We start from the raw sequence: 25,702 nt of genomic DNA on the forward strand, positions 1-25,702 counted from the left end.
AATGATGCCATGAAATTCATAATGGATTCTTGATAAGCAAGAGAATTAAAGGTTATCTGCAACAGTTGGTAATATGGAGTAATCAGATTGACCGCAGTTTTATAAAGTGGTGGAACAGGTTTGAACACAGCATGTTGTAATTGACATCAAATTAATATGTACATTGCATGGACTGCTTCAGTATTTGTGAAGTCACGCAAAGAAAACAATAGCACCTTTGAACGGAACTATTCCAAGGCCAGTGAAAGAACCTTTGCGTACACCTTTCCAGTCATTAGTGAACATCCACACTTCAAATCTTGTGATAGAGAGAAGGTCAATGATGAATGAACGAAGGTTATTTCATGACCCTGAAGATTGCTGCCGTGATGCCCAATCCTGGGATGATTGGCTGTCAACAACCACATTCATCCTTTTTTTCTGCTTGGTTTGACACAATGAAGAGTTTTGCCATGTGATTCTCAACTGCTCCAGTTTTGTCAGGGCTCCTTTAAAGTCAAATTGGTCAGATGTTGTCTTGATATCAAGGGCAGAATTCAGTTCTCATCCATTTTGAAGTAAACTTCTAAGAGGTCAGGAACCAGGTGGGCTTGGCACAATTCAAGTAGAGCATTGTGAAAGTGGGGAGAAAAAGTGAATGAATTGTTTAAGATATGGGATTGTTAAATTGTTGGGGCCAATGTTGGTCATCAGGGACGTCATAATGTGCTTTATTGCTGATCAAAGTGGAATTGGGCTATATTCGGAAATCCTAAATTCTTAAACCATATGATGCTGCAGCACAAATATAAAGGTTGTGTCTATTGCCAATTGCATTCACATATATAAGAAAGCATTACTTTGCAATCAAACCTCTGAGTCTGGCTCAGCGAAAGCAGCAGATCTTACAGTATGGCAGAATTGAATTTTCAGCCTGTGGATTTATTAAACCTACAAAACTGCTGCTGATTGACATTGACCCAGAGGTGCACTCAACTCTCCATGTCTCACTCTGCCCCACACCCTAAGCAAAACAGGAAGTCGTGCATTGAGGGATGCAGACACTAGCAGTGAGGTGATGCGGTGGGGGATGTGGGAGGGGTTAGAGTAGATGATGGGGCCACATCCAGAATGCATTCTTATGAAGAGGTGGCAAACAGGCAGAAAATTTGAAGGGATGAGCCAGCATCACCTTCTACCACTGCATGCACAGACGGCCATCTTGGTGTTGGCAACATGCATTCCACGATAATAAAATAGTCATTCCGTTTTGTACTAATGGTCCCAGTATGAACATTTTAACCTTGTAATTATTCAAACTACTTTTATTGTCATCCACTGTGAACTTATTATGCATACAGCTGTGTCTAACACTTACATAAATTATTATAAATACTTCCTTTGGGGCAACTCCCAATGTTAGTCTCCTTATTGGAACAGTGATAGAATTTGTTTGGCTTGCCTGGAATTGGGTAAGTACCATCAAGGTTGTTGCTGCAAAAAGTAATATCAAAGTCAGCAAGCATACTTTTCTCACAGTTTCTGTTCATTGTATTATAGAGTAGATCAGGAGGACATTGCTTTATTCGTGTTTTATCAGCAGAGCATCTAAAATATTTGGGAGTTGGAATTGCATAGTTACCATCACGCTTGCCTTTGCAAAAGTTGTTGGCTACTAAATTGATTGCTGGAAATAATCTATCTGGCCAAACACATTTGCCTTTAATTGCGTTATAGGAAGTACCCTTGGGACAGTTCTCGATGTCGGTGTTTTTGTTGGTGCATCGATAAAAGCTGTCCACAGCACATGAAATTGGATAGCTACCATTATTTTTGTCACTGCAGAATTCCAGATTGGGGCATGTTGTAGAAGGCTGAGAATTTGATGAATTTTCTAAAGTAGGGGTTGGTGATACAGTTGTTGTGGCTGAAAGAAAGAAAACCAATATATTGAAGCTGACATGGAGGTAAATATTACTATCTTAAAACATCCCAAGCGGAGAGGGCACTGAGCTATATTGAGACATTTTAGACTGGCAAATAAAAGCTTGGTCAAAGGGTTGACATTTATGGAATGATATAATGAACGTACTGAAGTGGCAAACCTTTAATTAGATTTGATTAGATTAGATTACTTACAGTGTGGAAACAGGCCCTTCGACCAACAACTCCACACCGACCCGCCAAAGCGCAACCCATCCAGATTCATTCCCCTACATTTACCCCTTCACCTAACACTACAGGCAATTTAGCATGGCCAATTCACCTAACCTGCACATTTTTGGACTGTGGGAGGAAACCAACGCATACTTGAGGAGAATGTGCAAACTCCACACAGTCAGTTGCCTGAGGCAGGAATTGAAACAGGATCTCTGGCGCTGTGAGGCAGCAGTGCTAACCACTGTGCCACAGTGCTGCCCAGAAATAAGGGCTCGTCCGGGATTTGAATCGGGGATCTCTCTCAAATCCGCCTAGCCAAACACCCGAAGCGAGAATCATACCCCTAGACCAACGAGCCACAGACTCTTAATGTTCAGTGAAATAGCAACGTTACTTTGTTTTCTTACATTTTCAAGTACTTGCTTAAACTAGTATGCCTCAGCGGAATCTCCCAGAATAGCACTTTTAGTACACCTATGTGACTTTTCCATGGCATAGCCTGTAACTAGAGTCATCAAATTTAAGGCAGATTTGTGAGTCCACATTAGAAACTGATTAAGAGTTTCTCATGATCATGCTTTATAAGGAACAAGCAGGACAGATTTTCACCTGGTCAGTCTGGGTGCCATTTAAATTTCTATTTTCTTGTTGGTATCTAATGTATGTCAGAAGAGAATTTGTGCTCAATGGTGTTCCCTGGTGCCTGCTATCCTAATCCTTCCATGTGGTAGAGTCATGTACTTGAAAATGTAAGAAAACATAAAGTAACTTTGCTATTTCACTGAACATTAAAGATTCTCCACTTGATGCTTAGTGAGCTGTTGCATTGCATTTATAGATGGTACATGTTGCTGCCCCTGCATCATTGGTAGAACAAGCCAGTGCTTAAGGGGGTGTTGTCATTGATCAACTATCCTGAATGGTTTTGTGCTGCTTGAACACTCATCCAGGCAAGTGAAGAGAGTACTCTCACAGTTCTGGCTTGTCTTGTAGATGGAAGATAAGGTTTGGGGAGTAAGGGAATGGGTTACTCACTGTAAAATTGACAGCTTCTGACTGATTTTTATAGCCACACCGTAGGAATGACCCGTATCTGCTTATAACAAAATGGCTGACAGAAAGGCAGCCTGCCCAAGCATTAAATCAGAAGATGGTTAACAGGAGACGAATAAGACAAACCGTCTGTTACCGCCTTTAAGTAAAGAAAGCAATAGGACCTTTGAACTGAACTATTCCAAGGCCAGTGAAAGAACCTGTTTTGTACACCTTTCCAGACAGGTTTGATAAGAGTATGCCCAGCATCAGTAATGAAAGAATAATTGTCCCAGTAAATGAATGAGCACCAGGTGCAATACATGGCCTGTTAACTCCCTAAACAGCTAACAGAACAGCAGTTAGTAATTTTGTCGTAAATAGTTGTTTCTTTGAAGTTAATTACTCACAATATTAAGCTATAGGTTCTAGTTAAAGATTCTGCAGAGAATTACAGGGATAGTTTTCAACAAAAATAGATACATATAACCAAAATATTTATGCCAATATGTGAAAGTTAATTAGCTTTCAGAAATGCCCTCTCAGACGCCTGAACAATATAGATTGTTCAAAGTTCATTATCACAAAGTACCAAGGGTACAAATAGCTGTGTGTATATATATTTATATAATGTCTAACTTTACAGTTTATAACAAACTTCATATCACAAACCAATATTTCAAATCTTATAGTAATTAATTAAAACTCTGACATTTTTGTATTTTTCCATATAATTAGGATAGTTCAAAATTGAAGAGGAGTAATTAAATGAAATACAGTGAATAACAAAATTCAAGCTGTCCTTAGAGATGAGCCAGTCTGAGACAGACCCAATAGAGTACCTTGGAATGCAAATGAATGGGATGCCTATAAAGATTTAGCGATTGTAGTGCCCATTAAATGCCATGAGATAATAGGACGTGGGACTGTCCTTAGGGATGTCCAGCATTGATTAGATGTTTTACAGGATTGGGTATATGAATTATGGGGGAAGGACTGTAACCCATGTTATGGAGCACAAATGCTTTCAATTATTCTTTCATTACTGATGCTGGGCATACTCTTATCAAACCTGTCTGGAAAGGTGTACAAAACAGGTTCTTTCACTGGCCTTGGAATAGTTCAGTCCATTTTTACTCTACAAATTTGAGTGTGTCATAGATCTCCCTTCTGAGTCCAGTCTCAGGGGAAGATCCTTCGGCCCTCTCCCTGCATTAGCTGGTTTCTGCTTGAATAAAAGTCTTCCACTTGCCAGAATCCTGCCTGCTTCCTGAGTGTTCAGACCCGGTCAGGAGAAAATGCTCCTCCACACACTGTTTATATGACTGGTCTAGTTCTATTCCTAGTTGAAAGTAGCCACCCAAATGTTAATAGTTGGTGGGGGAGATTCGGCAATAGTAACATCATTAAATGTGATGGGAAGATTGGAAAATTTTCTCAATTTAGAGATCATTTTACGTACTGAGCAATATCGTGCTTGGATCTCCACATTAGCAATCGCTAATGTGCGAATACCATCAGTATTCATGGTTCCCACAGTGTGAAAACTTATGGTATTATTTTGCCATTAATTTTTAAATATGATATTAGTGCATGAATATATTTAATTTTATTGAATGAGCAGCATTTTAAAAACGTGTCTGTATCTGTCCATATAGTTGAGGTTATGGAAATAATTATGGTAATGGATTTTAGAATAGACAAACAAGTGCATCAAAATGAGTTGCGGTTCAGCGTAACAAATATTTATCTGGTTCAGAAAAGTTGCATGAAATAATAAATTACCTGATGAATCATCTTTCGGTTTAGATTTGGAAGAAAGCATAATCTTCAGCTTACTAATGAGAGGTGATTTTCCTTGCTTACAGAAAGTACCTTTGGAATCATCCATGTCGATTGTCCAAACCATTGCACCACCAAAGCTATTGTTTTTTAGCCATTCCACCTATGTAAAAAGAATTTAAAGCATTCTATTTAGTCAGAATGGGACTCTTCTTGTGGACCATTGTTACTGTGTAATACCATCATATGCAGTTCAAAGGTTAGTCTTCATTTCAACTGCATCAGGGTCAAAATTAGATGTTTTGATGATATCAAGTGCACGGCCTCTCATGGATCTCATTGGATTCTGGAGCCATTCTGACCAATCACATAACAGGTGATGCACACTGGTGAACACTAAGTGAGCACATGGAGAAATGAAATTTTTATTGATTTAGTGACTCTTTGCAGAAAGCATCAGCATGTGTGTCCTTCCTAACCCGTTTTGCCATTGTTAGATCATGATTGTTCTAAATCTTAATTCTATCTACCTGCCTTGATTCTGTCACAAACATCTGCCAGTCTGTATTGTGATGTTATCACAATTGAACATCCTGCCAGTACTTGCTCTCTTGGCTCACGCAATGCTGATAAACCACTTGCTCAGATACTGAGTGGTACGAACAATTCTTTAGGAAGTGATGGGAAACTGAGGGACTGGATGCTTCCAAATGAACAGCAACTTGTTTGTTTTCTTTATTATCCATAATACTATCTGGTATCTATATTACTAGGCATTCAGAGCAACATTATAGAAAACATAAGTTATTAAACACAATTAAAAAGGAAATCTAGTCATCAATGCCTTTGGAAGCAACATGCAATGAAGTTAGAGTTATAAATTTGTTGATACACAGACGTTTACAGTACAGAGGAGGCTATTCAACCCATCATACATGTGTCACTCAACAAGTAGTCCCATTTTCAGCTTTTGGCCCATATTCCTGAAATTATGGCAACACAATTGAATATCCTAATTTTTGCTTCAATGTTACCAGAGTTCTTTTTGATTCAAACACACTTTTTCAGGTGAAGAGTTCCAGACTTCCTCCACCCTCTGAGTGTAAAATAATTGTCAACTTTCCTATTAGCCTTCTACTTCTTACCTTAAAGTTATTGACACCCCTACTAATGAAAACATGTTTTCCAATCCACCCGATCGATGCCCTTCACAATCTTATACACCTCCTTGAAGTATCCTCTTAATCTTTATTGTTCCAAGGAAAACAATCCCAGACTGTCTAATCTTTCCCTATAGCTCAGGTAGCATTCTGGACCCTCTTTAATCCTTCCCATAATGTGACCTAAACTGCACTAGCACTTTACCTGTGACCTAACCAACATTTGTACAGTTCCAGCATATCCTCTTTACTCTCATATTATATACCTTGGCTAATAAAGGCAAGTATCTCATCTACCTTTTTAACGACCTGTCTTGATATCTTAAGGGATCAATGGACACGCACATTAGTCCACCTGATTTTCAGTCCTTTCCGGGGATCTACCATTCATAGTGTAATTCCTTGCCTTGTTAGTCTTCTCTCGTTTTCAGGTTGAATTCCACTTATTGCTGTGGTCATGAGGTTTTTTTTGTGTAATTCACGAACTCCTTCATCAGGCTCCCTGCCAATTAAGTCCAAATCATTCATGTACACTGCAATCAGCAGGAGTTCCAGCAGCGAGTCTTGTGGACTCCCACTGGAAGCAAACTTGCAGTCACAGAAATATCTCTCTATTATCGTCCTTTGCTTGCTGCTTCTCAGCCAATTTTGGATCCAACATTGTCATTTTGCCTTGGATTTGATGGGCTTTTTCTTTCTTCACCAGTCTGCCCCGAGGGATCATGTGGAAAGTAAAAATTTCAGTTCCGCTGACCTTTCCTCAGAACTGGCATTCAAAACGTTAACTCTGATTTCTTTTCACAGATGCTGCCAGACCTGCTGAGCTTTTCTAGCAGTTTCTGGTTTTGTTTCTGATTTACAGCATCCACAGTTTTTTTCCGTTCTTTTTGGACTGTATCAGAAGTCTTGCTAAAGTCCATGTAGATCACATCAAATGCATCATCCTCATCAATGTTCCTGTTTAATTTCTCAAATTTGTCAAACGTGGCCATTGCTTAAATCCAAGCTGACTATCCCTGATTAATCTGTGTATGCCCAAGTGTAAATATATTCTATACCTTGGACTTTGTGCTATTACGTTCTCACCATTGAGGTTGAACTGACTGGCTTGTAATTTCTTGATCTATGCTTTCCTTTCTTAAAATAAATTGACAACTTTGTAGTCCTTAGCTCCTCTGAAACCTCACCTGTGGCCAGGGTGTCTCCCTTAATAGACTGGGATGCTGAGCCTACAGATTTATCCACTTTTAAAGCTGCTAACATTGCTAATTTTTTCTAACATTTCAGTCTTCCAACATGATGTCTGTACCTATGTTGTCCTTTTCTATTGTAAGATCAGCGCAAAGTATTCATTGAGAATTGTGCCCATGTATTCTGGGTCCCACACAGATTACCTCTAATGGTTCCAAATGGGTCCTACATTTTCCCTCATTATTCTCTTGCTCTTTACATACATTTTTAAAAATCCTTTGGGTTTTCCTTAATTGTACCTGCTAATGCTTTCTCATAAACTCTCTCTACTTTCCTGCTAGCTGTTTAATTAAAGCTATATCTAAGCCAACTGTAAAACTGACTGTGTACATTGTACACAGGTGGATTTATTATGTGCAATTGCTTAAATGCAGCAGAAAATGACCGTAAAATACATACTTTTTTCTCAAAACTCTTCAAATTATCATAAGTAACCCACTCATCATCTTTATATGCATATGGAACCTCCTGCTCCTCCATCCACTCTTCGTTGGCGCCTTTCAAGAAGTCACATATCTGTTAACAAAAATGTGTACAGTTTACAACTGAGGCACTAGCACGTTATGGGAGCTAATACTCTTCTGTGCCATCCTGAAGCTGCAAAGCACAAATTATATTCTGTTGAAAATGGAAGGTTGAGAAGTGATCTAATCAAAGTGTTCAAGATGTTACAATGATTTGTTAAAGGAGATAATCTCTGGATTTGAAATTCTCTTTGTCTTCCATAGTTTCTAAACTTTCAACTTTTTGACACCACCCTCTTCTATCATTTTGAGGTCTGAAGCTCACATTTGCTTATGGTAAAATCCATTTTCCATGGTCCTGCCTCTTCACTTACTGTATCAAAATTCTCTTCTGTCTATATTGATTACAATCTTTCCATCATTAGCAAATTTGAAAACAAAAATGGCTTCTAACCCATTGCCTGAGTCATTAATAAATATAATGGCTAACTAAGACCCCAAAACACCACCAGACAAATCATATCAATTAGATTACAAATAGTGAAGTTTAGTAACTGATTACAAATTTAGTGCCATTAATCCGTTTCACAAGGATGCTTCCATTTATAGTTGTTGTGAGTATGTTCACTGAACTAGGAAGTTGGTTTGCAGATGATGGGTTAGACTCAATTACTGATAACGTTCTGTTGTTTCCATATGGAAGTAAAGGAGCAACACTGAACTGACATCTGCTCCTACCCTGCAATAGATGAAATTCAGAGAATGCAAAGGGCAGGTAGGAGGAAAATAATAGAGGATGAAGGGGCAAATCTTTAGCTTATGTACTCAACGGATTTCATTTAAACAACTTGCTTACAAATTAAAGTCATTGTGCAACTGACGAATAGATTGATTTGAGAGTGAGGGAGAAATATGATTTTATCTACTCATTGTTTAACTAATTTTAACCCAGGCACTTCCTCTGGACTATAGTATATCATCTTACTCTAATTGACGAAAACATTGAATGCAATTATGGTAAATGCATAACACTTCTGTTAAGACTTCATTATTTGGTAGTTAAATAATTGTTTGGTGGTGCAAATCTTGATAGAGATTTTCTATTTAAGCTGGAAATTCCAGTATTTATTGTTGTTCCCTTTGAAGTTTGATATTCTTGCAATTCTATCCTGAGTAGTGCAAAATGAAACACAGTGACAGCAAGTTCCTTTTTACAACAATGTTACGATTTCGCGATGATCATGGTAAAGATATCTCTGTGGTAGATGGCATGACTCTGCAAAGTCAGGGCATGGTAATACAACAGACTTCTGTTGTAATGAGAGTTGCAGTAGCTTTAATTTTCATGATTTATATGAGGGGCGCTAAAGTTTCTTCCTGTGAATGTTATATTGCAAGATGTTGACATAATGTTTTAAATATAAAATTTTAAACAGTACCTCATAGTATGCCCAAATGCCAGCTGCTTTAGTACAGTTCCCAGGTGAAGCAGGACCACATGCTGCAGCACCAGGTTTGTTCTCAGCTGAACAGAGTGTAAAGGTACGGCCATAAGTTGGAAATCCAACCAATAGTTTTTCTGCAGGGACACCATTTTCTTTCCAGTAGTTTGTAGCAAACTCCTACAAGGAAGAAATATTATTTGAACTAACATTTTAAATTTGCATTAATGATTCAAATAAATGTGAGAAAAATTAAAAATGTAGAAATGATTCTCTTAATTTTTATACATACGACGTTAAAGTATTTATCGTCATAATAATCAGTAGAACTTCTGTACAAAGGGCTATTTGGTCCAATTTTAACATCCCATGGTCCATGGAATTCATATGTCATCACACCGATAAAATCTAGGGGCCTATATAAAACAAAAATAAGATGTTGAGGCTGGTACTCAAGGACGTATTGCTGCATACATTGACCTAACCAGTGATGAAGAATAGCAATGATTATCTTCCTGTTGTCTCTAAATCTGTAATTTATTTATTATGCTTCATATCTTATACATTATCAAATGAGAATTGTAAGGAACAGGAAAAGGCCAGTTACTCATCAACAATTTTTGAAGAAGAGTCAAATTGGACTCAGCGTTAACTTTGTTTTTTTTCTCCATAGCTGCTGGCACACTTGCTGAGTTTCTTTGGCACTATGGGCTGGATATTTCTTTTGTTTTTTGATAAAGTTTGGGTTGCATTGGGTTTTTGGGAGGGTTTGTCCCCATAAGGCTCAGTGAATTTTCTTGCCTTGTCTTTCCAATGCCTCATTAATTGCCAAAAACATCGCTCTAAAATGGAGTCTCTCAGGTGATTTCTGCCCCATCTTACTACACATTGTTCCTGTACAAACTTGCTGTTTAGCCAAAAATCACCAAAAGATCAGCAAGTCTTGGGCCTGGGCTCATGGTGCACATGGACCAGCACTGCTGAGCTGCCCTGCATGATTCCTCATATTTGCCCCAGACATGGCAGACAGGGAAATCAACTACTGGTTTGTGTGTGGGGTCGTGGAGGTCCTGTTGGTTGGATAGTGCCAATGCAGGACTTCTCCTCCCTCCCTCAAGATCAGCAGTCGCTGCTCCATCACCAGATTGTGCCAAGGAGCGATTGACACCTGGGTCAGTGCAGTATCAGCTGCCTGGAGAAATGCAGGGAGGGGGCCAATGTCCTTTTCCTCTCTGCTGAGGTAAATACCACCATCTCTCAGATACCTCATATTCACTCTAGCTCTGCTACTGTATTCATTTCCCACCAAATCTCACGCTGTATCACTCTCAGTATTGTTTGTAACATCCTGCCTTAGCCTCTGTCACCTCCTGAAAACCATGAACACTACATATCCTCTACACTTCCTACTCACCAATGTGGGACACTTTCTCACCTGCACCAATAGGAACAGCTGTGCCACTTACTTATATCTCAAGTAATTCCTCTCTTTCTCTCTCTCTCTCTTTCTCATGCCAGGAGGAAGGCAACTCCAACAGGGCAGAGAGTCAAGAGAAGTTGGTGGGCTGCCTGGCATTCGGTTTTTCACTCCTTCTGAGAACAGGATCCTGACTCTGAATACCCAGACAAGCCCTGAGCTGGTATCAGAGAGTGATCTTGACTTATGGTGCCAGGCGTTGCTGAATAGAAGCTATCCCCCTAGACTTGACTGAGGCTTGCTGGCAACTAAAGCCAACTTACTGAATTTATATCTGTGCCAAACAGCAAGACAAAGTGACAGTAATGTCAGCCTGGTGTCTCTGGCTGAGGGGGCAAAGTGCAAAGAGGCAAGGTGAGGCTTGAGTATCCAGTAGACACCGAGCAAGTGAGCTTGCTAGAGCAAGCAAAGGGCCTAAAGGTGCAGTCTAGTCCTGTCCATGGGCTGGGTTTGTGTTTCTGAACGCACATTGTCTTTGCTACAGCATTATAAACACAGTTGCCAGTGCAGCTTTGATGTGTAAAAGTGTCCTGCAAGTAGATCCAAGATGTGCCAAAAGGGTGCTTAAAGCCTGGCACATGTTGGATGCTAGTTTCTGTGGATGTGGCGTACATGTGGCCAATGCCCTTGGAGCATGCCTTGAAGTGTTGATGCCCAGTGTCCAACATGAAGGTCCCTTGCCACAAGCAGAGAGCCAGGGATCCACTTTGATTTTATATTGAGTTTTCCCCTTGTCAGGCTTGTTTGGTAAGATGGGAGTTTGAATATTAATGAGGCAAGCTGGGCTGTTAACAAGGCATTTAACAAGCATTACTGACTGTCAGTTGGCAAATTGCCACTGCCTTGCAAGAATCTCTCAACATAGCTTGTGAAGAGCATAAAGGATGATGTGTGTGCACCCAACAAGATGTACCCTGGACACACTTGCCTGATTCTGCCACATGACTCTCCACAACCCACAGCCTCCGCCTCCTATAATGTTCTACGTTGTGTTTTTGTTTCAGTACACTCACCAAGTTTAGTTGTTTGTCAAAATCAAACCTATACTCCTGGCTTCTGGTTATAAATTTCGATATCATCCTTGGTTAAAACTGAATCCAGTTGTTCCTTAAACCTATTTATTCTGCTGTTTAGTGCCCAGTGCTAGAATATTTAATCTACAACACCTAGCCCTTTGGTTCAGAAGTTTTATCGTGTATCTGACTTTTGAAAGGTTCTATTCAGTACAGTAGAAATATTGCACTTATTCAATGTCTTGGTTGTTATTGTCAGGAATGTAGAGTAAATTTAGAGTATGATGAAATGCAAACTGCATCAGTTGGAAAATGTACGTCACATAAATAGCTTGTACATACTCTGAAATCTTTTCTATTTCATAGCCTGCTTGAATGTTCCTTAAGCCAGATGCCACTGCAGCTGAAAGCAGCAATCTCGGTTTGTTACTTTCACTGGATTCCTTCTTGAACTCTTCAAGAGTTTCCTGTATGTTAACATATAATAAATTTGATGAAACACTTATCACAATGGAACATTGGATATTATATTTTTCAAATGTATTGCATTTTCAGCATATTTCAACACCTTCTGTTCACTGAAATACGTCATCCTGAGGCAGTAGAAGACGGCTGCTGATCTTTCAGGCAACTTTCAAACAGATGTTTATGCTTAGATGCAGGATGAGGACAAGGGTTTTCAATGTTGATCCCCCGATGGGGAAAAGTGTCTCGTCTCAGAAGAGCATTCTTTCATATTTTCATTACTGAGGTTTGAAATTACAGCATCCTCCAATCATCTAAACTCCAGGGAATGCAAGAAATGTTTCTATAATCTGATTTTATAATTAATCTGTTATGCACTGGTATGATTCTGGTCAATTTAGATTGTGTCCCAACCATCTGTGTGATCCAGACTTTGGAGAAGGGATGTATCACTTGTATTTAAAACCCTTGGTATAAAGGTTGATACTTCATTAGCCTTTTTGATTTTGTTCCCACTTGTCCACTAGGTTTTGGTGATTGGTGAAATAAAAGGGGAAGCTAAGAGGACAAGAGAATAAATGGCCCAAACTGAAATGAAATAAAAGGGGTAGAAAGAGAAGAAAGGGTAAACTTGTAGAAGGCAATGCGTAGAGTGAGGGAGTAGAGGAGTCCTGGGGGAAGGGAGTGCAGTAATTTGAAATGAGATTGGTCAGGTTCCAGGGATTCCTTTACTTGGGGGGAAAGTGTATGACTGCATACTGTTTCATGGTAGGGTATTGGGAAGGCTGTAGCAAATGCTTTGCAGGAGAAGGTAGGTTAACTATTTAAATGGCAGCCAGAGAATGGACTATGGTTTGAAATTCTCAGTCACTATAAAATCACTGTGGAAAACGTATCTATGGTATGCAATTGCAGGAAAGTACACAATTGATGAATCATTATGGGCCTTTAAATATGAAGTCAAATCTTGGCACAATTTGGGATAGAACCGGAATGTCCAGGTGTCAAGTGAATTTGGATGTGAGCGCAATATCTGAAATGAAAGTGTGCTTTAACATAAAACACATTTACAAATTTTGAATAATGCATTTTAAAGGGCTTATCAACACTTTAGGCAAAGATACCGCTATTTTAAAAAAATTACATGACCCTTGCCCATCGTAGAGTTATACAGCACAGAAACAGACCCTTCTGTCCAATTGTCCGTGCCAATCAGATATCCTAAACCGATCTAGTCCCATTTGCCAGCATTTGGCCCATATCCCTCTAAACCCGTCCTGTCTATATACCCATCCAGATGCCTTTTAATTGTTGTTTTACTAGCCTCCACTGCTTCCTCTGGCAGCTTGACTGTATGTCCAATCTGTATCATATTTGCATAAATCACATTGGCCTGGATTTATGCCTCAGGAGCAAAGTTTATTCTGTGGCAGGGGCATAAATGTTGCAACTTTGGAGAACTCAAATGGATTTCCTCAATGTCTTGCAGAATTTGGTTACAGGGTTGATTTAAATTTTTTGTGGGGTTCTGGCCTGTTGACACATTTCAGTTGGGTTAACTGAAGTGGGTAAATGCAGTGGTACAGTCTGACAGATCTGGTCAGGAGGAGTTTTATAATCGCAGGTGTGTGTGTGTGAGATAGGGAACATGTAGAATCAGAGAAATCCTAGGCAGTGGCTGTTTAATTAGGTAGAATGTCGTGTCTGGAGAAAACTTCCCCGCGTCGCCCCTAAGCAGAAACTATTATGGCACTTACCTTGTAGATTCTGCACATCTTGCTTTATTAAAGTTGCTGAATTCTCCATGTCTCGGAGACTCAGCTACTTTGAAATATCTATTAAAATGAAGGTATGTCCCTTGCATTTAAAAGCAAAGCTGTATCCTTGTATCATTTCTAGTAAAAGCAGGCTTGAGCTGGATCAAATCCCTTGATAGAATTCTTTCATCTTAACCTCTGACATGCTGTAAATCATCTATTTTTGTGAGTTAAGATTTGAATTCTTGTTGCCAAATCAAGATGGCAGCAGACTAGCAGTGTTGCATCTGAGCTCCTAGCCCAAGTGTCATTCACTTCCGTCTGCTTTCTTTTTAAATTTTCTCTTTTTACTTTTGCTCTCTTTCATTTTTCCTTTTCTTTTCCGCTTTAAAAGCCTTTTTGGTGCCTTGAGAAGAGCAAAGCTGGGCCCAGCCTTCTGAGCATGTGCAGCAATGGCAGTAAGAGTTGTCTGCTTGGGGAGAGGCGTTATGCAGCTCATGATGGCAGCGCGTGTGGGCCCGGTGGTGATAGATACTGCCAGAGTGTAGTGACATTAATGTTGATGGGCCCACCAGTGCAGGGCTCAAGACAGTGTCAGTGGCACTGCTTTCAAGATGGCAGTGACAGCAGAGAAGCCCTTGCAGTTGGCGGCGAAGGTGGCATCAGTGATCTGTGTCAGAATCAGGATTTTGGCCCAATTCGGTACTTTTGGCAGATCGATGGGACTGGTGGTTGCATTGGCAGCGGCGTGGTAGGCCCGATGTGGTAAATCTGGAACGCAGTAACGGTGACTTCTGGAATGGACTGTGATTACAAGGGTGTGTTGATGGACTGGAATCTGTTCTGGAAACTGCGCCCCCTCCCATTTTGAGCAGAGCACAAACAGGGTGAAAGAACTCTGTTTTTAGTTATATTCTAGTTATATCTTAATATCTTCTGTAACTCAAAATGGTGCCAGAGCATGGCTACATTTTACACTTTTCACTATTTATTTGTTACATACAAGTGACAATACATCATTCAATTCAATTCAAATATAACTGTTAAACGTGGACACTTCTTATTCGCGATTTTTCTCATTAAGAAGTTGATGATAGGTCTTTTTGTTATATAATATATGATCTGTATTTAATTTTTAAAACATTGTTGCACAGATTGAATCCCCTGATAACTCATGGATTTAAGGTATAATATAACTCACCTGAACCAACAAAGTAAAGCGCTGTTTGTCCTGGTATGGGCTTCTATTAAATGCTGGATACTCCCAATGTAGATCTAAACCATCAAAATCTTTTTGTCTTAGGAATTCTATAACAGATTTAATGAATATTAGACGAGTTTCTTTGCTGGAAGCCATGGCAGTGAACCTGAAAGATATAAAGGCATAAGAAACAGAATTAAGTGTTGACAACATTCCATTGGGCCTGCATTGCACTTTGATAAGATCGTGCTGAACATCTTCATCTACTAACTTTTGTGCCGTATTTCTCAATATCCCTAAATTCGCTTTGTACCAAAAGTTCTATCAATCTCAATTGTGAGTAATCTCATTGGAATGTCCACAGCTCTCTGGAGCAGAGAATTCAGAAGATCCACAAAATACAGTGAAGAAATTTCTCTTCAAATCTTTTTAAAATTGTTGACTCTGTTCTGAGATGACGGTCTTCAATTAGAACTATGAAATTGATCCATCGCAGAAGGGGGGGGCATTCAGTCTATCTTGTTCAGGCTGACCCAAAGATATCTAAATGCCCTTTTCAATCCCATCTTCCTGCACATGGACCATGACCCTACAGCTGACAGAATTTAAAATGCAGATCCAGGTCTTTTTAAAAAGAATCACTGCCTCTACCACCAACACAGGTCACGAATTCCAGACACCTACCATCCTCTGTGTAAAGGGTTTTCCTCACACTCCTCCTGCCATTTAGCTTGAGTCTATGACCTTTCTTTTCGAACTCCATGCCAAAGGAAACAGGTTCCTCATGTCTACTGTATCTCTACTCCTCCCAATTTTGTTTACTTCCATCATGTCACCCCTCAGCCTTCTCTGTTCAAAGGAAAACAACTCCAACCTCTCCAAGCTCTCTCCATAGCCACAATTTTACAGCCCAGGCAACATTCTAGTAAATCTTCTCTGCCCTCTCTCCAGAGCAATTACATCTTTCCTGTAATGTGGTGAGCAGAACTGCACACAATACACAGTTGTGGCCTCACCAGTGTCTTATGCAATTCTAGACTTTCCAGCTGGAAAAATATTCTCTCAGTTTCTAACTTGTCAAGCTTTCTCAAAAATTTTGTGCACTGCTAAACAACATCTCTCATTCTTTTAAATTTCAGCGAACTCTAAAGTAATGTATTAAGATATGCACTCGTGAACTGTATCAGTACAACATCCTGATTCCATTGGCTTAAGAATGTTTTTCTTAAATGTACTGGCAGCAATACAGTTAACAGGTCAAAGAAAAGCATTGAAAAATTTTTAGAAATCATCAGTCGACATGGACTGTCATCCAGTTCTTCTGGTATGAAGTTTCACATATTTCTGTATTTCTCATTTCATTAACACACTAGAAATAACATGACTTGTATAATGGTAGAAAATTGCTGCTGAGAAAAAAACGTACTTTTCAGTTCCAAAATTCCAGCCTCCGACAGATAAGAGCGTTTTCAAATTTGGGTTCCTGTGAAAATCAGAAGCGATGATAATTATTTTTAAAAGAATATAAAGCCCATTATGTAATTCAGTATTCTTTCAAAAAATAGGATAAGAGAATCATAGAGTCATATAGCAAGGAAACGGACCCTTTGGTCCATGTTGACTATAATCTCAAGCTAAACTAGTCCTACCTGCCTGCACTTGGCCCATATATGTCCAAACATTTCTTTCTTATACTCAAAATCAACATTTAGATAAGTACAAAAGAACTAAAAATAAATCAAAATAAAAATTTTATACTACTGAAATGTAACAAATATAAGAAATCTCGAAGTAAATCTAAAAATAAGCCTGAAACTCAGGAGCAGCTGCAAAATCCATGCTACTGTCAGTCCACGATTACCTTATTTTATTTTATTTCATTCTAAGTGATTGTCTGCCATGTTTGATTGATTATTTTAACTGAAGAGTTTTAGTTGACAGAATAGTGTAATTGTAATGTCACTACACTAGTCATAGAGACATCGAAATGTATAGCACTGAAACAGATCCTTCTGTCCAACTTGTCCATGTCGACCAAATATCCTAACCTAATCTAGTCCCATTTACCAACACTTGGCCCATATCCATTTAAAACCTTCCTATTCATGTACCCATCCAGATGCCTTTTAAATGTTAAAATTGCACCAGCCTCCACCAATTCCTCTGACAGCTCACTCCATATGTGCACAACCCTCTGCGTGAAAAAGTTGCCCATTACGTCCATTTTAATATTCTCCCCTTTCACCTTTAACCTTTATTCTCTAGTTCTGGACTCCTCCACCCCAGGGGAAAAACCTTGTCTTTTTACCCTATCCATGCCTCTCATGATTTTATAAATCTCTATAAGGTCACCCTTCAGCCTACGACGCTCGAGGGAAAACAGCCCCAGCCTATTCAGCTTCTCCCTACAGCTCAAATCCTCCAACCCTGGCAACGTCCTTGTAAATCTTTTCTGAACCCTTTCAATTTTCACAATATCCTTCCGATAGGAGGGAGACCAGAATTGCACACATTAGTCTGAATCTCATGATTACTAATGCTGTGACGATTGAGATTACTGGGCTCAAATACCGCCATGGCAGCTGATAGAATTTAAATTCAATTGACTAAGCAAAATCTGAAATTAAAAGTTACTTTCAATAATGCTGACTAATAAACTACCATCATTGTTTAAAAACCCATCACTTTCACTAAAACCTTCAGGAAAGAAAATCTGCCATGCTGACCTGGTCTGGTCTATATGTGACTCCAGAGTCCTGCAGTAATGTGTTTGACTCTTTATTACCTTCAGAACTGGCACAGTAAGCTGTCTGTGTGCAAAAATATGGAATATTGCCTTCTCGTTGGGGGATTAGGGAGATGGGAGCATCTTGCTAGTTTACTGGCAGAATTTATTCCTGCAATGTAGCATGAAAATGTTGGTTACACATTTGAATAAATTGGCATACATCAGAGTTCCTTAATGAGGCATGGCAATACCATCCTTGGGAAGATTCCATGCCACACTGTTTATTGGCATAACACGAGGCTTCATTGTGATGGATGTAAGAACACAGGAATCCTTTCAGCAAAATTTGTTCTTGTTTTGGCAGCATCTGCTCAGGTATCTGACATGAAGATTGCCATAGCTGGACACTTTCTGATCTTGAATCGACTATGAAGACGATGTTATCCTGTGTTGTTATCATTGGCCTGGATCAGTTGCTGGAGCAAAACTTGAGCTTAGAGGACTAAGTGATAATCCCATTCTGGTCACTGTCAACGTCAAATCTGCCCTGAATATTAAAGCAAGTAGTTCATTTCGAGATGCAGCCAGGAATCTCCCCATTCTCGATCTATAAATGCAATCAGATGCAACTGTTGTAATATTTTCTAGTGCATAGCTCTTCAAGAGCCATCCAAGATGAGAAGAGTGAAAGTGGCTGGGCAGTTTCCACTATCACTGACTTCCCTGAGATGCAGGCACTGTGAGCTGCAGCAATGTTGCTTTGATAACAGCTGTCTCTGACTTGTATAGTTCCTCAAATGATGAAGCTTTCAGTACATTGATGTTTAAAATGCATATGACCATCATTGCTAAATCTCGGAGATCTGTGACAGATATCCTGGGAGTTGCCACTGCTTCCTCATACTGGAGAATTGTCCTGTCAAGGTCCTTGGGCCAGACAGACTACTACGAGACAATAGGCTCTAAATGTGACACCTTTTTGACACCTCAGACTGATGAACTACAAAGATAGAGCACGGCAAACATTTCCAACAGGTCCATTTTATATCTTCTGGTCTTGACTTCCCTGAAAAATCTGAAATCTAGAATTTCCCTCAGAAGATGTGTGAATTATTATTGCTTATGTATCCACACTCGATGGTTGTGGGTAAGTGTAACAATATGTGTGGGCCAGGCCCTGGCACAATCTGACCAATTGATTTAGCATCAGTGTTGTCTACTCGAAAGTACAATGCCTTGGCTGCAGACTCAATGTCATAGTTCAAGGATCATTCATAGTTTATGTTTGAAAGGACTGTTCATTTGTTTCATCACTGTTCAACAGCAAAAAGCAAGATCCTCACCAACTTTTATAGATGCACCTTAGAAAGTATTCTATCTGATGCATCACAACTTGGTATGTCAACTGCTCTGCCCAGGACCATATGAACTACAGAAAGTTGTGGACACAGCCCAAATCATCACACAAACCAACCTTACATCCATTTGACTCTGTCTACACTTCTTGTTGACACGGAGAGTCAGCCAGCATCATCAAAGACCACTCCCACCCCAGTTATAATCCTGTAACAACTGAAGTAGTGTTTGGCTGGACATTAAATACAGTTCTGGCAGCAAGATTGCAAGAAGATCCCAGCAGTGATGAGTGCTTCTGTCTGTCCCACCACATGACTGCCCAAAAGCCCTGTTGCCTACTTAATGAGGTGACGCGACAAGGTTGTGTGAGAAAGGTCACGAGGAGCCATGGTGGATCAGACACTTTGGGTCTCACTTAACAAAATACTCAGTGAATTTTTCTCTCTGTTTCTCTGTCTCCAAATGCTGCTAGATATGCAGGATATTTCTAGAATTTTGTGTTGATTTTATTTAAACAAAAACAAATCAGGCTCAAAGAAAGATCTGATTGAGAGCAATAATTACAACTTTTTCTAAATTAGCAGCACACCAATACAGTGAAGCTGAGAGATTAAAATTAAAATGTATAATACAACATTTAGTTTGGATAAAGACCATGCTTTAATTGAGTAGTTTTTAAGTTGTGGAAATATATTGTAATTTATTTCTGTGCGAGTTGAAATTAGTGCATAGTTGGATTATTAGAGTCAAAAAGTGTGTGGTGCAGGAAAAGCACAGCATCTGAGGAGCAGGAGAATTGACATTTTGAGCATAAGCTCTTCATTAGGAATGTGGGAGAGGCCCAAGGGAGAGATAAATGGGAGGGGATGGAGCTTAGGGGGAAGATGCTAAGAATGCGATAGGTAGATGGGGGTGGGAGAGAAGGTGATAGTTCAGAGTGGAGGGTGGAGTGAATAGATGGGAAGGAAGATGGACAGGTAGGACAGTTCAAGAGGGCGGTGCTGATTTGGAGGGTTGGATCTTGGATAAGGTTGGGGGAGGGGAGATGACGAAAAGGATTCTAATGTCCTTGCAGAGTGGAAGGGGGTATTGAAGTGTTTGGCCACAGGGCAGTGAGGGTTGTTGTGTGCGTATGTTTCGGAGATGTTCTCCAAAACGTTTATCAAGTTGGCATCCTGTCTCCCCAATGTAGAGGACTCCATAATGGGAGCAACGGACACAGTAGATGACACGTGTGGAGGTGCAGGAAAATCTCTGCTGCATGTGGAAGGATCCTTTGGGGCCATGGATGGAGCTAAGTGGCGAGGTGTGGGTGCAGGTTTTACACTTCCCACGGTGGCATTTCCAGCTATCTTCCCTCTCGCTCCACCCCCCTCCCATTTATCTCTCAGCCCCCTTGGACCTCCCCCACATTCCTGATGAAGAGCTTATGCTCAAACGTCGAATCTTCTGCTTCTTGGATGTTGCCTGACCAGCTGTGCTTTTCCAGCACCACACTTTTTGACTCTGATCTCAGCATCTGTAGTCTTCACTTTCTCATAGCTGGATTATCACAATGGATGTTATAATTAGATTTCTATGGAGTAATTTCTTTCTTTTATTTTAGATCAATTTCTGTACAGTACAATAAATCTCAAGCAAATTTAATTTTAAACTGGTGGTATTTACATGCATGGTTTTCCAAAACTGATTTCCCATTTTGAAGAGTGTGATTTCATTACTGTGATAATATTTTGTGAAGAACTTTTATGATGGAAAATAAAATTATGTTTAGAAAAGCACTTCAGAGATATTTGAAACAAAATAAACTTACCTCTTTTTAAGATTGTTAAATGAGATGTAAAGATCTTCATCGTCATTTTCCTGGGCAACGATTTGATGGTTATTGCCAATAACAGCAAAAGCAAAAATGAGATGGGTACATAACCTGGGGTTAATGTCTTCTGGTAAGAACTTACAGTCTCCTCTTTTATGGGCCCAGTTTGTGTAGTAACAAACCAGTTTATAGTCCTTGCCTGAAGCTGTGTTAGAAAATGTTATTAGTTGTTTGGTTCTATAATTAGAATTTACATTTCAAAAAGATAACTTGGAGGTAGAAACATTTGAAGTGAAAATGACACCTTTAAAGATGAAAAAAGAGCTTTATGTCATGTCTATATAGAATGACTTGAATTTATATGGCACCTTTCATGAGCACAAAACATTCCAAAGCACCTTACAGCCAATGAAGTACTTTTAAAGTGTAGTCACTGTTATGATGTCAGAAAAATGGCCATTAATTTTCAAAGCAAAACACAACATACAATGATTAGAAACAAAAACAGAAATTTCTGGAAAAAATCAACAGGATTTATGGACAGAAAGGTTCCAGTAACCCTCCTTCAGAGCTGATTTTAGTGAGAAAAAGTTGTTATATATGCTGAAAATGGGATGGGGGAAATGAGTGAAGAATAAGCGATAGGTGGAGACGGAGCTCAGAGAGAATAAAACAGTTGGCTAGACAAAGGAACTGATAAAGGTCAATCTTGTAGAGTCAATAGCTACTAATGGAGATCATTGATGGCTGACAATATTGTTTGTGGTGGCATCTGATGTGATGACAAGGTCTGGTGTGTACATTTGGTGTAAGGACATGGGAGAAGGTGCAATGACCAGCTTTTTTTGTGATGGTAGTTGAAGGGTAAGTATTGGCTTGGAGACTGTGAATAACTTCTTGGACTGCTTCAAATTAGTATCTTGGGATCTTTTTTGTCTCTTATATGGCGCAATTTTATTACCACATGGTTTGGGTTCAGGATAGACAGATTGAGGTGATGACATGGTCAAGAAATGTCTTCAGCCTTGGGCCTCTTTATAACACTGTTTATTATACATTAAGGCTAAAAATGACAATAAACATGAATCAGAAATGTACCAAGCTCTAATTTCACTGTTGGAATACTGTCCCATAAACGCCTAGTGCCTTATGCTAATTGATCACTCCACATGCTTCTCTGCATCAGTCTCTATCTTGTTATCTGATTCCACCCACATTGTGCTGTTTATATCCACTGAGGTGCATCTCTATGATGTAATCACAAGGTTGCTCCAGGATCATAAAACCAACAAAATCCACTTGAAAAGACAGAGTGGGCCTCAAGTGAATGTCTCATCCAAAAGGTGTCACCTCTGATAATGTAGCACTCCCTTGGTACTGCATGGTGGTGTCAGGATGTATTGATATGTGAATCCTTCACTGAGCCACAATTACCAATGTAGATTCCCTGTTAGCTGCAGTGATGGGGGATGCAATTAACAGCCCTGTTTTAAAACAATGTAGGCAAGGAGTTTCTGTTTGACCCGAACGTATATCTTTGGACGTCTCTGATTTTAAACAGAAAATGCCATGGCAAACAACTAGTGTCAGATTAACAGGTCATCCTAAAATGATACATTTTAATGTATTATTCATTGGTGATATTAGTAATCTTTAAATCAGTATGGCATAGATGGAATGATGACATTAGCAAAACAACTGTGATCTTAAGAGATAGCATAACTTATATGCTTGAATAGTATGAGATTGCAAGTACATATATTCCACCAATCTAATTTTCTATTATTGTGACTTTATTCCCAATATTGAAAAATGAAATAATATTTAAGCCAAATTTTTTCCATGATGTTAGTGAGGTTATGTTATGATATATTTATTTTCAGCATTGTAATGTGTGTTGATTGCCTTGCCTTTCCAAACATATACAGTTTGCTCAGAAATCAAAAACAAATATTGAAAGAATTTACTGTCCAACAGATTTTGTCAGACTGTATTGATATTACTTATTAAATAATCTTTTGTAATGCAAAATACCACTACAAATGTCAGTGTATGTCATGTGTAATGACACTTAAAACTTGGGTGCTCCTTTGTCCAACAACTTCTCAGAGGCAACAGCACTAACAGCTTCTGAGCAGAATAACATACTAAGGAAAAACAAATTGCCTGCACTATTCGTCAACTTTGAATTTAAGCTTGAAAACACATTGATGACAATGCTCAGAAATTTGCAGTTTAAGATTTTTAAAAATTAAGCTAACCACAGGAACATATAAGGTCATGGTCAATTTAACAATCATTGACAATAAAAGGTTAAAATCTGTTGCTGCTTACCACTGTACACTTCTAATAGCAGCACAAATCCCACTAAAATAAAAAGGAAAATGTAAAATGGGCATGGCAGCATTTATTGAAGTGAAAACATTCTAAATAATTTTAAATAAAGTCGTAATTTAATATGAATTTTTAATGTATTGAAATGTAGTTCTATTTACAAATTACAGTTGAGAAATATTTAGGTATAGTAGCTAAGTATTGCCCTTACCAGCCCACAGAAGGATTTTGGCCATCTTGATCTTGTTCACAGAAAAATATTGTTGAGAAACGTTTACACAAGTGTCTGTTCTACACGGATCTGTGTAGCAACTCTGAATATTTCTTATAGCACTGAAAACATCAACACGTTATGAACATTTTATCTGAGCAAAGAAAGCATTGCAGCAGAAATTTCAATAAATTATCAACTAAATAATGATGTAATGTGAGAAAAGCAAAGGAAATGCAGAAAGTATTTAAAGTTCAAAGGTACAGGATAACATATCAAACTTAGTCAATAAGAGAGCAAGCTTCGATCACCAGATTCGTTCCCTCATTGGCATGCCCTCATTTGATATTTACCTTGCTTCGGCTAGTCTTTACAGCTCATAACCCTGCTGATCACTGGATTTGGAGTGCACATGTATAGCATCTGAGACCACTGCACCTCTCCTGGATAACAAAAAACAATGTCTGGCTTCTGATTAACTCTGATCCTTGCCCACTCTCTGAGATCACTGGATAGTCTCTACCTGTGCCATTCATCATAATTTATCCTTTGACAAACTTATGTATTCCCTGCCTTTCCACAGCTGAGTCCAAACCTAAACATTGTTTCATGGATGCTAAATGTACACTTTACATAGTCTATAAATTGTCTACGTTCCACCACAAGGCTTCTTACTCCAGCTTTATAGTGTGTGTATTGGATGTATTTGTATTATTAATCATTTATTGGATATGGGTGTCACTGGCTGACTCAGCAGTTGTTACCCTTACCTATACTCCCAATTCTTCATATCTTTTCATCTGTGCACATTGGCAACCCTTTCAGAACTGAACCCATTACACTATTTGCCTTTTACTCTCAGACCATTGTAGATACTTGCCTACTGTCTACTCCCCCTCTTTTGACCCAGTCATGACACCTCACTTTGCTCTCCTTTGGTGGTTGCTCTGTGCTCCCACTCTTTAGGTTACTTCCAAAATGTTTTTTTCTTTATTCTTTCATGGGCTTTGGGTATTGCTGGTGGAGCCACTGAATATTTTCACCCTTAGGTGACACTTGAACTGAGACACTAAGCCATTTCAAAGCTGAGTGAACCATTATGGGCCTGACATCACATGTAATCCAGAGCAGGTAAGGGCAGTAAATTTCCTCCCCCAAAGGGCATTCATGAACTAGAAGACAGTTTGCAACAATCAATATTGCTCACAATTAGTGATAGGCTTCTACTTCCAGATTATTTTCATCATCCTGAGATTACTAGTTTCAGAGTTATTTAACTTTCTGAATTTACACATGTTTTGCTGCATATTTAAATGCATCTCAACTCCCTTGCTGTCAACCTTCATGTATTGCTCCCATACAACAATGTGTAACTTGGCCCTCAGAAAAAGAAAAATGGGACTCCCAACATCACCACCATAAATTACCTACTGTAGTGCTGAACAGGACAAAAGGAATGGCCACAGAACTCTGGCTTGAAGGAGCTAATCATCCCACATAAAGTATGCAGGCTGCAGATGATCCTTCCATCCATGTCAGAGTGTTGGTTTCTCCGAAGGCTCACATCCTTGAGGCAGGTCATGTCAAGAGTCAGCAACATTCTGGAACTAGACCTACACCCAAACAAAGCAGGTAGTCAAATGTTACCAGAGTTTGCCACAGCCCTGACTTTCTTTACTTCTGGATCCTACCAGTGATTTGATGGAGACATAGATTGACTCCTCATAAAACTGTAGAAAAACTGAAAGATTGGCTACTTTCTGTGTGCTGACTGAGAAATAATTATTCAACTTAATCTCACTGGCCAGCTCTTGTCTATGACCATGTAGATTATGGTGTATCAGGTGCATATCCAAATTTTATTTTGTTATGACATAGTGAAGGTTTTGTCTCTACTACTCACTTTGAAGCAATAAGTTCCAGACTCCTCCACCCTACTGGTGAAAAGAATATACAACTGAACTTCCCTCTAAACTTTTTAATAATTCGTATCTCCTGGTTGTTGACCTTTTTGCTAATGGACATAGGTCTCTCATTCCACACTATCTAGTCTGCTCATAATATTGAAGACCTC

General features: G+C 39.2%; 1 protein-coding gene across 2 annotated transcripts; it reads right to left on the bottom strand.

Annotated features, from left to right (window-relative positions):
- Nucleotides 1-1,224: 1,224 nt before the first annotated feature.
- On the bottom strand, nucleotides 1,225-24,027 carry LOC140467374 (acidic mammalian chitinase-like). Of its 2 annotated transcripts, XM_072563692.1 has the most exons (12): nucleotides 23,982-24,027; nucleotides 23,629-23,750; nucleotides 23,418-23,450; nucleotides 21,081-21,288; nucleotides 16,610-16,666; nucleotides 15,184-15,349; nucleotides 12,103-12,227; nucleotides 9,563-9,686; nucleotides 9,268-9,450; nucleotides 7,764-7,880; nucleotides 4,957-5,116; nucleotides 1,225-1,906 (listed from the first exon to the last, which is right to left on the bottom strand). In XM_072563692.1, exons 2-12 carry the CDS (start codon nucleotides 23,651-23,653, stop codon nucleotides 1,347-1,349), a joined length of 1,758 nt encoding a protein of 585 aa, XP_072419793.1. In that variant the 5' UTR covers nucleotides 23,654-23,750; nucleotides 23,982-24,027; the 3' UTR covers nucleotides 1,225-1,346. The 2 variants fall into 2 exon arrangements, with proteins under 2 accessions (XP_072419793.1, XP_072419794.1); XM_072563693.1 differs by lacking the exon at nucleotides 23,982-24,027 and having other exon boundaries at nucleotides 23,629-23,767.
- Between the last annotated feature and the right edge of the window lie 1,675 nt (nucleotides 24,028-25,702).

The sequence above is a fragment of the Chiloscyllium punctatum genome, chromosome 45 (assembly GCF_047496795.1).
Source record: "Chiloscyllium punctatum isolate Juve2018m chromosome 45, sChiPun1.3, whole genome shotgun sequence".
NCBI classification, from domain to species: Eukaryota; Metazoa; Chordata; class Chondrichthyes; order Orectolobiformes; family Hemiscylliidae; genus Chiloscyllium; species Chiloscyllium punctatum.

What these genes read in the sequence shown, in the direction of transcription:
- LOC140467374 (XM_072563692.1), bottom strand. Translation starts at nt 23,653, where the DNA reads ATGGCCAAAATCCTTCTGTGGGCTG. An exon ending in CAAAATCCTTCTGTGGGCTG is followed by an intron (nt 23,451 to 23,628) that starts GTAAGGGCAATA and finishes TTTTTATTTTAG; the next exon opens with TGGGATTTGTGCTGCTATTA. An exon ending in GCTTTACTTTGTTGGTTCAG is followed by an intron (nt 12,228 to 15,183) that starts GTGAGTTATATT and finishes GTTAACATACAG; the next exon opens with GAAACTCTTGAAGAGTTCAA.